Genomic DNA, 12912 nt, shown 5'->3' with positions numbered 1-12912 from the left:
CATGCTTCCGAAAACAAATAACTGGCTAACTAATCCCATACCCGTCCTGGACTGGTAACCGGACGAGAGGCCATGGTTCGCCATATAATTAAGCCGTCTTATCGACTTTCCTCTCCCCCGGGATAAATATGTAAATCCTATCCTATAAAAAGCAGGCCCCGACATTCAACTGTAATTCAATTTAAAAGTTGTCGAAATTGGAATATAGATTACTTAATTGACCACTTCATAACCGGATTCTGCATATAATTTTATACCAGTATTGGTCAAACAAGTATTGCCTAATAATGATTGCGATGCTATGTTTTCTCTCCCTTGAGGGGCCCAACCAATCCCAAGAACCCCCAACCCCCTCCCAACCCTTGTGTATGTGAATGTATGAATTTGTTATTTTTGAACGATTAGAAGAAGTTGAAAATGACTAGGATGCAGAACAGACAAAACCATGTCGGCCTGTTTGCCTATGATGCAGTTTTGATAACAAAAAGATATGAAGTAATAAATTAGTTTTGTGTTGTGGAAGCATCGACAACCATGAAAAAACTTCATATTAGTCCGGCAGAATCGGGCCTTTACATTGTTTTGGGACATAAAGTTTTTTTTATTGTTTAGATATAATGTATAGGACATATATAATGATACCCAGGTGGGTGTGAAGTATATAATGTTGAGCAATTTTTTTTAAGTGGATTCAAAATATTCGGTTCAAGATGACGCACATCCTGAACCCTAACCTGGTAAACATACAATGTTCAGGTTGTGCGCCATCTTGGTACGAATACTTCAGGAGCGCCTTTTTGTTAAAAACAATTATTTCATAACTACATGGTTTATTTTTGCATACATAGTAACATTGAATCTTCTTACAATGTCAGAAATTCAATTTTAGTAGAATAAATGGTAGTTTATTTCACTAATACAAGCCAAGATCCATCGACAGCATCTAGCCACTTTCTATTGCGCTCTTCAAACTACATTTGCGTTGCCGCGCGCATTTCGTTTTCCTAGTTTAAGCTTCGGGACTTGGGAAATATTTTATTAGTTGAATTGGATTGGAATATTTGACCTCGTCTTTCACTCCGAACAAGGCCATGTAAATCATCCACTGGTAACTAAAGATGTGTAACGTGGTTTCTTTTGGAAGAACCGCAACCTTTCAGTGCTGCATTGACTTTGGCAAAATTAATATACCCTTGTGGAGATAGAAGGTATGCGTATGCGAAACCGAGATGTGCACCTGTTATGCCAACATAGTTGAGTCAAACGTTTTGAATACTAGTACATCACACACATTTTCCTGCGTGCTTCGGTTGTACGTAGTAACGCGCACATTTTTGCGCACATGCATCAAATTCCACTTGATTATTGAGCTATAGGTTTTTAACGAGCTTTTGTGTATGATTTCATTCCATAGAATTTGTATGCTGTTCTAAAGAATACTAGTTTCAGCTTTTTCATTCATTCAAACCGCGTGTTGAAAGTAAGTTTTGTAATATTGCGTGTTGGTTTCCAACATCCTTAAATCGGTGATGCCAGTAAATCTTTAATACAGAAAGATCAGTAACATCTGCAATAAAAACAGCAGTACCCACTCAAATGACAGCTGGGGGATGTATACTCTTTGTATCTGCTCCATCGCGTGCCTCTTACAGTCTTACCAGTTTACATGAGTGCCAATTGGTATCTAAGCTCAGCCAGAGACAAAAAGTTTCGGACTGCAGCTGGCGTGACGAAATGTTTTTAAATATATATTATACAATAAGATTATTTGATTGCATACTACTGAAAGTTCCGCCTTATATGTCTTTTCCCATTGCACTATTCCTCTACTGATATTCGATAATATGACGCTCATCTGACATAGTTCTTAAAGTGTGTAGATGGGTATAATCTTTTCCACGCTGTTCAGATGGGAATGCGCGAATATATATAAGAATTGCTAATATTGGTTTGCAATGCGATGAAATCCCATCTTGGCATTTCTGCCTCTCGCAATTGCTGCGTATACTTATCGGGGGGAAGTTCTGTGGCGGGGTTATCAAATGAAAAAAAAACATTTGGGTAATTTTCCTACTTCTCTACTACCATCAAACCTTGACATTTTGTGAAAACGTTTCTCCATGCAACCTTTTTTAAAACATCCCCAGCAACCACGATTAATTCTGGTATTAAACTTCCGAAATAAACACATAAAATCATCAACATATGCATATCACCAAGTGGATATTACTGAATTGATCTTTATTTTACCATTTTTCATGTAATTCTTTTTGGTAAACCTGTTATCTATCGTAAATAAAGCACATTTGACAATGTTGTAGTGTGACTATTTTGGCCTCACATTTTTGATATTTGTAGTTAGAGCTCTTGGGGCTCTGTCAAACAAAGTTCCATACAAAATATTGGTTGTAAATTGCAAAACATGATCATGTTGTTGGAATAACTTGGCATTATACCACCCGTATATCATTCATTGTTGAGAATATTAATAAAATCATAAAATTTAAAAATCCGTTTTCGTGAAATTTTTGTTGTAGCTGAATTCCAGGGACAGCATGACAACAGGCAAGCCTCTTTTAGTTTATGACATGGTTTATTAAAAGGGGACCCCGTCCTCCTTGGAGGCCGCTGATCGGCTATCTGGGAGCACGAACAAACAGATGGAAATGCGAATATATAATAACAATGAATTTTTATAGAAGAGAAGAAGCAAAAGTGTTGAGAGTCTTTGGTAGTTTGAAAAGCATTGGCATGGAACATAAGAATGAACTACATTCTTTCTCAGGGATATACCATGAAATGTAGCATTTTTCTCATTCTTATTCACGTGATATCATTATCTTTCTCTGCGTCGTCGTGATCATCCCGCTGCATAACAATTCTCGCTAACAAATAATTGACTGTTCTCCACCGGGTGTATATCTACTTGAACCACTGGCGACTGCATTAGCAGACTTGTATTGTTAATTGCAACAAAAACGGGTATTTTGAAATAGTACTCTTTATTTTACGCGTATGTTTCGACAGTATTTCCATATACTGTATATGGGTCGCGACCCAAAGCTGGGCTCAACAAATACCTATGATGTTGATGATTTTATTTCCTAGTAAATTTGATGCTTGCGTAGTTTGTGCACCAAGATTGCGCACAACCTGAACATAGTATTGTAACAGGTTATGGTTCAGGTTGTGCGTCATTATGATGCACATGTTTGACGAAAAAGTCTAATACAAATATCTCAATAAATACCTAAAAGTTATTGATTTTATTTCCTAGTAAATTTGGTGCTTGCGTAGTTTGTGCACCAAGATTGCGCACAACCTGAACATAGTATTGTAACAGGTTATGATTCAGGTTGTGCGTCATCATGATGCACAGGTTTGACGAAAAACACTAATACAAATATCGAGCCGTAAAAAAAATGCTCAAGGCTGCAAACTCCACACCCATGTAGAAATGATGGGCAATGACCCCAAGATGAATAATCACAAATAAAAAAAACTTTATGTCAGAAATCAAACTTGGGCCAAAAAGGTCCCCTTATCTGCCGGACTAAATTGAACCCCCTATCGCCAAAAAATACAATCAGACTTCGCACAGCATTTTTTTTTTTCAACAAGAAATTTATCACATTCACTTACGGATCATGAAAAGCAAAAATAATTGCGATATTGTGTCAAAACAGCTGTTAAACAAAGAACACATATTACGCCACACTGCAAAAGTGTTTATTACCGATGGTTAATCGTGTTGCGCAATCTGTGACGTCAGTCCCGTTTCATTTTAGCCGCACCTCGTATTGTGAGTTTTTCTTGGTTTCGTCTGTTCTTCATTTCCTCATTCTCACATCTCTGCGTCTAAGAATCTAAGATAATATTATTAATAATTTAGCCTAATGAAATTCATATAAAACATTTACCTGTATTATAGATTTTCTACGGTCTGTTCTTGATTCTTCTTAGATCTGCATCTGTATATCTTCATTTTTTCAATCTTCATAGTGCTGAGTCTGAGAAACTAAGATACCAATAATAATAATTTAGCTTGATGAAATCCATACAAAATATTTACTTGCATTGTGGATCGGTCCCGTCTGTTCCTCATTTTTCAATCTTCATAGTTATGCGTTTTAGAACCTAAGATAACATTAAATTATGTTATGCGTCTTGTCGCCGATGATTGCATAATAATAATTTTACTTGTGAAAAATAAACTCAATGAACCACGATTGAAAACCGAATATCATAATATTTGCACGAATATCCATTGAGTCATGAATACACTTGCTACTAATCAATGTTACCGTTTCATGGTATTTAGCCTCGTTGTGGGCTGACAAGCATGACGTTGGTTATTAAGTAGGAATCTGATACACTCAATCTCCACCAGTAGCGATGGCGCAGTTAAAGCGTAGAGACATGGGCAAACATCGCCTTTGACCCGCGGGCCGCAGTTTGCCGACCCGTGGTTTAAATGAACTGCTGAACATCGCATGTCTTGACTGACAAACTATTCTTTTGTATCGTGTCTTGACTTCTATAGACCATGGAATTTTCCCTGATAGTTTGAAAATCGCCAAAGTATCACCTGTTTATAAGACTGGCGATAGGGAAAGTACATCTAATTATCGCCCAATATCAGTCCTTTCTACATCGACTATAGTATTCAAAAAACTTTTACATGCTAGACTAACACAATTCATAGAGCGACATAGTATTATAAACAAATCTCAGTTTGGATTCCAGAAGAAGCACTCTACTAATCATGCAATTTTAGATATGATGACTTACTTTTATGACCGGTTAGAGAGGGAATACATTAGTGTCATATTTCTCGACCTCAAAAAAGCGTTCGATACCGTTGATTATAGCATACTAATCAGAAAAATGAGTCACTATGGTTTTCGCGGTCATGCGCTAAAATTTCTCCAGAGCTATTTGAGTTCTCGCCAGCAGTGTGTAAAAATCGGATCAAGTTCCTCCGAACTTGCAACTGAATTCCGCAAGGCTCGATAATTGGCTCATTGGTGTTCCTCCTTTTTGTCAATGATCTTCCTGACGCCACTAAAACGCCGCTTGTCAAACACTTTGCTGACGATACCGAATTGTTTGCAAGTTCAGCTTTATTAGTTGATTTGAAATTACATATGAACTGTAAAATGCAAAAAATTGCAACTTGGATGACCAGTAATAGCTCACAATAAATATTGAAAAGTCAAAATGCTTATTGATTAGCCCCCAAAATAAAGAAAAAACTCAAACTCTCAGGTTAGCATTGATAAAGCTCAGCTTGAAAATGTCAACTCTTATAAATACCTAGGCATCTATATTGATGACCAATTAAAATGGGCCACACATATTAACTACATCGCTGGAAAGCTGGCCCGTCCTCCCGGAATATTATTTACACTCAGAAAATTTCTTACCATGCCAGCTCTTCAAATGGTCCATTTTTCACTTTTCCAGTCTTATCTACAGTATGGTATCATGTCATGGGGTAGCGCTTCAACAACTTTCCTTAGAAGATTGGAGGTGTTGCAAAATGCAAAAAGCAGTCCGAGCTGTGCACCATTTCGGTCTAGACTTGACCCTTTATACCACAGATGCACCATAGTTAAACTTTGTCATATTCATGAAATCGAGATATTGAAACTCATGCACCAATCTTTTGATGGTAAACGTCCTATAGTATTCACTGAAATTTTTAGCAAGCAGAGTAATATCCATTCCCATTCCACTAGATCAGCTTCGTCAGGTTCATTCCACGTCAAAAGGAACTCGTCAAGCAGAACACAGAAGTCAACCAAATATATGGATGTGAAGCTCTGGAATGTTTTACCTAATGCCATTAGATCGCTATTGTATGGTATGTTTAAAACAATCTGAATGATAAGTACATCAGCAACTATCACTCTTCTTATAACCATTGAAGTACGTACCGGTACTCGACAGTGTTGCCTATATTTACAAATTTTATGACAAGTTTTTCTATGTCATGTTTCATCTCCCTTACTGCAAGTTTTATACACCATAATAGACCGGTGTTGTTTGCAATATATTCTTTGCTGTAACCTGATTAGAGTGGCAATTTTCCCTCTTTTTAATTTGTATATAAACTTTCAAAATTGTACTTGTTAGAAATATTTTGAACTTATTGTTCGTTTTCCATGGTTTTTTAGTTTTACATTTGCCAAATTTGCATTCTCTTTAAGTTTTATATTATTTTTTCTTGTTGTCCTCCCATTTTCTCTCTTCAGTGCATTCTCTCGTGATGGTTGTATATTTATTTTGTTAAATAATTTGCACAGTAGCCTCAATTATGTATACTGCCACAACTACTGGTATTCAGTAGTTGTGTCTCATTTAGTTACTTTTTATACTAACCTGCATCAGCTAGGGGTCGCTGCGTGAAGGCCTCTATAGGTCCCTCGCAATTCCGGTCACACAATTAACATGATCAGTGTATTTCTTTTGTTGTAACAGTTTTCTATATGCTTGTTTTTTGTGATGACAAATAAAACATTGATAATTGACAAACTATCCTATTGTATACAATGACTTCTACAGTGTGCGAAAGGTATTGTCTGACTCCAAGAATAGTGTGATGCATTTTATTCGCTGCGGTAGTAGTGACACAAGAATGCCCTTTTTTTATTCCATTCATTCAAGGCAAGCAAATAATCGGACTTGAAGTAAATCATAAATTAGATAAAGTTTGATCAGTCATGTAACATTTAATGTTTGAACATTTTTTATTTTTTGCTGTACAGACAATATGGATACTTGGCAAATTTTTTTGAGGGATTTTCAACACTTACGGCTAAAATTAGACAAGCCTTGGATCTGAAATAAAATTGTTGAATAAATCTCAAATAAATGATGAAACATTTACTCCGGATACAATTACATAATCAAATTTAATAAAACATAAAAATGCAATTTTTTGTGACGATTTCACTGAGAATGAACCCACAGAACCGAGCTTATTGTTAGCAGTGAAATTATTGCGTGCGTGTGTGTTGTTATTTCTATATTAAGTACTCATTCGTTTTTGTGTATGCCCTTATTACCAATCAGTCGATCGCGAAATATTTTGAGAATTTTAGTCGATCACAGACGAATGTAGGTTGGCCACCCCTGTCATAAACCATTGGCGAGAATGACCTTAAAACATACCAAAACAATTGACGTTTGTAATGTATTTACTGAAACCACATCTCACGCCTCCTTTTGTTTTCCTACAAAAGAATGAATGTTTCTCAAACTCTTTGATTTTATTATGCCGCGCAATGAGCGAAGGTGGGACTAAGGCGGTATAACAGTGTTTATAACATAGTTTCAACACAGGTTTCATGTATGGGAGTTTCCCCGACCCGAAACTAAAGAGTCATTCAATTCGTGCTTTTCATTTTCCGTTTCAAATTTTTCAATCGACTCCTTGATTCACACAGTTCAGATTAGAGTATTGGCTTGTTTGCAACAGCTATAAGTTATTCATTGCTGAGTTTATATTCTTTCGAGTTGCGATTATTGAGATATGAGCAAGAGTTTGTTGCTTTCAGCAGAAAATGATTTTGAAAATATCTATTGATGCACGTCCGGATGATATCCTTTTTATTTTTTGGCTTACTCGTGCCTTTTGCTCCGAACATGGCTAGATAAAATAATCGCCACTGATATCGAAAAATATCTTAAAGAATCTTTCTAGTCTACAAATTTACTTCGCTGTTTAAATTATCCAAGCTATACAAGGGCACATTTTCATATTTCTCAGTTGGTTCATTTGGAAAAAGAATTATTGACAAATAGCTAGAAAACGTCAGGGTTTTGTTCGAGAATAGTGGTAGTGCAGAATGGTATTGAAAATGACTTGAATAAATAAATTGGGGGTGGGGGGTCATAGTCACCTAACCGCATGGATACTGAGATGTAATTCGTTTTACGTGGTTACTTTAAAATCCAAAAACCGATGTTATTATAAGTCTATTGTTTAACTATAATCAAATGCACAGTATAATATTGTAGCAAATGTAGATTGTAGTTTGGATTTTAATTTGGATTTTATTTAACTAACTTTTCTATTTTTAGTATGTTGAATTCAATGAAAAAAAATCATTCTAGCCGCCCCCCTGATTTTATTAGCCATTGCGACAGATACAAACCGTAGCTTTATGTGAACAAACTTCCTTTGTATACACCGATTTGGATGACGTGTGTTTCCGGTCCCGTCCGAGTGTTGGGATGTAGTGTGTTTTCATGTTCTTATGATTTCTGCTTGGATTCGACTCTTTAACTGTATTAAGTTGAAGAGTATATTTCAATATATCTGTATTTGGATTCCATTGTGCATTTTCACAATATACGAACATTTGGCATCACAATACATTGGGTGCTTATTGACTTCCGATGAGTTAAGATCGGAGTTAAACTCTGCTAACGTGTGCATAATAACACGAGAGTGCGAATACGCAGATAGATCCAACTGTCCCTCATAAGATAATCTTATAATATGTGCGTTTCAGTTGTGTTCCGTGAAAGATCTTCAAGTTTTCTGCGGCAAATTTGTTTGTTTGACGTATCTTATAACAATAAACACAATCAAATACCCATAAGTACACATAGTCGATTGTACAACGGTTCATCGAATCTTAGAAATCGTTTATTGTGGTTCCGTTTCCAAAAAAGGCTAAAATCTGGTGCCCTATTGACTCATTGCAGCATCGGGTCTATAAACGAGCAAATAAATTAACTATTCTGCTGATTTGCATCATAAGTATTCAAAAAATCAAACTATTTAAAAACATTAACATTATTGTTTTCTTTACAGCAAAGTTTTTACATCTATAATTTCCTTTCCAATAGAAAATGGAAGAAGAGATTGAAAATAATATTTAGATGTGTCACGTTACTGCGGTATAGTGGTCTTGAGCCTGAAGGGAAACATTTTGGATTGCTAAATTAGTACGGTATAAACTGACATTTCACTGACGAGAAAGTTATTTTTTGAATGCGACAACTGCCATATTATTATGGATGATTTGTCTATGCCTCAATGCAATTCATTGGAGGTCGATACGGTCTCAGCCAAGGAACGGTAAATATCAACCGAGTATAATTTTTTTTTTCCATTATTGGCATGCTATTTGGTTTTGAAATGTTGTAATATACAAATGTATACAATATTGTATGTAAATGTTGTATATATAGGGGTTAAATTTTGGAAAAATTGAACCTGAAAAAAGTACACTTATAGCATGGTATTGTACAGTATTATTGCGTTTATAGTGTTTTTTTTATCACAGATTATCTGCTGGAGAAATTATAAGTGATGAAGAGCCTCCTAAAAAGCTTAGAAAGTGTGATTCCAAGATTTTGAATCCATGCAATAACAGGTCGTAATCACATTCATGAAAATAAGTAATTTTTAACACGCAGATTACCATTTTTTACTTCCCGAAAGTTTTTTTCGTGGATTAATTTTACATTCATATAGATCACTACCTCTTTCGATAGGTAAAATTTTCAATAATGCAAATGTTGTATTCATTAAAATATGATAATCACTACAGGACCTGTTGTTTCAATTTTAATCTATTCTAAATCCCAAGTGTTCAGAACTTTGATTCCGATCCCCGGCTCCGAAAAGCTGGAAAATTCGACTCTGTTACTCGGCGGGTGTGCATCGCTCTAAGCGGCACCTCTGACTACCCTGCGTGGGTTCGGATCTCATGCGGGAATAGTTATGAACCAGAGGATTGTTAGGGTTGCCGCGATAGTTTGGTTCACGTAACTGCTGGTGGCTTCCTCCACCATCAATTCCATGCTTTCTAAAACAAATAACTGGCTAACTAATACCATGCCCAACAACTTTATTTGCGATTTACATTTAGAAAAATAAACCTGACTATAAGGACCCCCTCTTTTAGCTCATCTGAGGCAAAGGTTGACGAAACAAACCACAGCAGGACAAATGCGAATTATTCAGCACCTGGGCTATATTTTTTATTCAAGTCCCAAATTTTGGGTTTATATAGTCTCCGTTTATAACAACAAACAGAGTTTCAACAATGAAACTATTGATTTTGACAATGATTTAGTTACAGGTATTTCTCATTGCATAGAATACTATTCACATGATTGTTTTATCATGTTTATTTCAGTTCATCCGAAAACGAAACTGAGAATTTGACAGATACTGAAATTGACTTGCCTACTGAAATAGATGACAAAGATGATTTTCAGTCGTACAATGCGACGCCAATAATGAAGTAAAAATATAGAATCTCTCAATTTTGCTGCACTGAGATATTTTATCCGTCATGTGCTTTCTCTTTGAATCGGTTTATTTTGTTTCTGCGGAGAAAATACACATATAGTACTTTGTATTTGGTATACACATTACAATATTTGAAAGCCAGAGTGCGAGTTTCCCTAGCGGGAGCTAAGAATCCCATTTTCGAAGTACTTGTTATTGTTGCGCATGTAATGTGGAGTATTTGGGGAATGATGGTATTTTATGTTTGGCCACTATCAAAAAATTATCTAATACTCGTAGTGAACTTATTTAAACGCTCAATGAAAAATTAGCAAAATACTTTTGTGTTTCAAAATAATAATAGAAAACGTTAATAACAAAAACAACAATAAAAACAATACATAGCCTATATATATTTTGTCAGGGATTCCGGATTTGAAACGCATTGGTTGTTTTCGAAATATTTTCTTCTGAAAACAAAATAAAGCATTGTGAAAGTTAGTTACAATTTTGATCGGAATACTTTCCCCTTTTTCCTAATTTATATTAATACTAAATAATAATTTACTTCAGTGATGAACATTATTTGGATGTTCAGTTTCGACTGATGAGAGAAGATTATATACGGCCGTTGAGAGATGGGATTCGCAAAATTACCGGTGGTAAGAGTTGAGCCAAATTTTGTGACAGATTGGAATTTGGTATATTGTAGATGCTTATCTGTGGTGATTGTCGAGGACCTTCCATGATATATACGTAATGAATATACAATTTAATACCACACAAGAGCAGATTAAGAAGGCAAGGGTGTACTTGTCAGAAAATGCTTACCAAGTTATTGTTGTCTGTATCGAGCTGACACACTGACTATTAATCTGATCTGGTTATACGTCAGTCGGACAAATGTCATTTTTAAACAATGCTTAAATAATTAAAACCTAATTCAGCACGGTTTAAGCAAGGCAAACGTCACTTCTTCTAGTATTGCATCATAATCAATTCAAGGAACTCAGTGTAAAAAGTCTACATAAATATGCTATAACAGTGTCGTCAAATATTGACTTATTAAAACTGAGATTTATGGATGTTTTCAGACTTGTCTCCCAAACAAAATTCCAGAAGCATCGATATATGAAAATACACTATTTCAGAATAAACGAATTATTTACGGTTTGACATTGCTCAACCATTTTCAATTTTCCATAAACTCTGGCCGAGGGTTTGACTGACCGCATGGTCTTTATCCTACCACTCTAACACAGATATTATGGACTAGGCACCGTGCCCACGTTTGGTGCACAAATTGTTTAAATAAGCAAAGGGTTATACATACTTTCTACATCTAACTTCTGGAAGTTTATATTCATTTTTTTAGGTTGCCGACGCAGTAATTCCGAAGTGGAATACTATACGGGTGTTCAGTTTGCTTATATCAAACCAACTATGAAAGGTAAAACTGCAAATCTGCATTTTGTATAACCTACATCCTGTATGAATGAAAACGAGAACTTATCTTAAAATTTATATAATGACATATTATATGCATATGAGAAATCACAAATTTCAATAACTAGCTTAACTACAGTTCCGGTAGACTATGCGAATCGCACTGGAATGAGGCTAAGCAATCCAAAATGAAGGGCGGCGTGACGTCGCTGTCAAGCATCGAGGAAAAATACTATACGTTCACATGAATCAAGATAAAACTGCGAAAGTCTAAGTGAAACTTAAGAATTCATATGACTCTGAAAAAATCTGAACAAAAATAAAACAATAAGATTTCAAGCAGCTTCTTCGATCTGTAAGTAATAAGTTTGATCTGATCTGAATCAACAAATGACATTTAGATTTCCTATGAAACGCCCACACGATACTTAAATTTCAAATATAACAATTCAGTTTTGCACCAGAGGCGCAACCAAATTTTAACAAAACGATCTATATAAACACTTGGAGTCAAATAAACTTTTACAGGTTTATTATATAGAGTTAAATTCAGCACTGGAAATCTCAAAGATATATTGTGGACAAATACGAAACGATTATCCAGTGGAGACTTGCTCTGCCTATCAAAGACTGTAGATAAGTTTGAGGTATGTTAACTTTTTACTCAATGTTGCATCTTCAGTTCACTGGACATTCACTGGAGATAGAGCTCAGCCAATTTCAGTTATTGTTTCTTCATTATTACAGAAAGTTCTCTTATTTGCTGTGGTTGTGGATAGAAATCCAAAAGACTTGGTCGAAGGTTTATTGTCGATAAAAATGCTTTACGAAAATGAATCAAACAATCCGTACAATATATTTCCACCATTTGTGCGGAATTCACGAACCATGACAACGGGTAACATTTAATAGCCTATATAAATATGCGGTATATATAATCATGGAATTCAAATCTAATATAACCAATGTAGTATTGTATACTAGGATATCTAACAACAGACAAATCCAACTGAAATTTTTAAACCATCTTCCGAGACAAGCTCAAATAAATTCTGATCAAAATTTCTTATTTTAGTTTTTAATTATTATTACCATTGGATTGGAACGACAGACCTTTACTTTCCATGGCGAAGTGAGAGCTAGTCTAGCTTTTTATACATTTTACATTCCGAGGTATTTGGATTTATTCTCATATACTTTCAATCATTCTG

At 35.3% G+C, this 12912-nt stretch overlaps 2 protein-coding genes and 1 long non-coding RNA gene across 3 annotated transcripts; 2 read left to right on the top strand and 1 right to left on the bottom strand.

Annotated features, from left to right (window-relative positions):
- Positions 1-3754: 3754 nt before the first annotated feature.
- Positions 3755-4740, bottom strand: LOC144428360 (uncharacterized). Its single transcript, XR_013478307.1, has 3 exons — positions 4073-4740; positions 3921-4018; positions 3755-3866 (listed from the first exon to the last, which is right to left on the bottom strand). It is a non-coding gene; the product is annotated as an uncharacterized LOC144428360 (long non-coding RNA).
- Positions 4741-8831: 4091 nt separating this feature from the next.
- LOC144428023 (uncharacterized) lies at positions 8832-10740 on the top strand. The gene is made up of 4 exons (XM_078116662.1): positions 8832-9094; positions 9303-9392; positions 10161-10268; positions 10680-10740. Exons 1-4 carry the CDS (start codon positions 9030-9032, stop codon positions 10738-10740), a joined length of 324 nt encoding a protein of 107 aa, XP_077972788.1. The 5' UTR covers positions 8832-9029.
- An 85-nt stretch (positions 10741-10825) lies between these two features.
- LOC144428022 (NFX1-type zinc finger-containing protein 1-like) lies at positions 10826-12610 on the top strand. The gene is made up of 4 exons (XM_078116661.1): positions 10826-10917; positions 11631-11705; positions 12230-12348; positions 12449-12610. Exons 1-4 carry the CDS (start codon positions 10863-10865, stop codon positions 12608-12610), a joined length of 411 nt encoding a protein of 136 aa, XP_077972787.1. The 5' UTR covers positions 10826-10862.
- The last annotated feature ends 302 nt before the right edge of the window (positions 12611-12912 follow it).

The sequence above is a fragment of the Styela clava genome, chromosome 10, assembly GCF_964204865.1.
Source record: "Styela clava chromosome 10, kaStyClav1.hap1.2, whole genome shotgun sequence".
NCBI lineage: Eukaryota > Metazoa > Chordata > Ascidiacea > Stolidobranchia > Styelidae > Styela > Styela clava.
This window is presented reverse-complemented; position numbering and strand designations above follow the sequence as displayed.

Bases quoted from the DNA above. Each gene is read 5' to 3' on its own strand.
- LOC144428023 (XM_078116662.1), top strand. From the start codon at position 9,030: ATGGATGATTTGTCTATGCCTCAATGCAATTCATTGGAGGTCGATACG. The intron at 9,095-9,302 runs GTAAATATCAAC...TTTTTATCACAG, and splicing joins ACGGTCTCAGCCAAGGAACG to ATTATCTGCTGGAGAAATTA. The intron at 10,269-10,679 runs GTAAAAATATAG...ATATTTTGTCAG, and splicing joins AATGCGACGCCAATAATGAA to GGATTCCGGATTTGAAACGC.
- LOC144428022 (XM_078116661.1), top strand. From the start codon at position 10,863: ATGAGAGAAGATTATATACGGCCGTTGAGAGATGGGATTCGCAAAATT. The intron at 10,918-11,630 runs GTAAGAGTTGAG...TCATTTTTTTAG, and splicing joins GATTCGCAAAATTACCGGTG to GTTGCCGACGCAGTAATTCC. The intron at 12,349-12,448 runs GTATGTTAACTT...TCATTATTACAG, and splicing joins AGACTGTAGATAAGTTTGAG to AAAGTTCTCTTATTTGCTGT.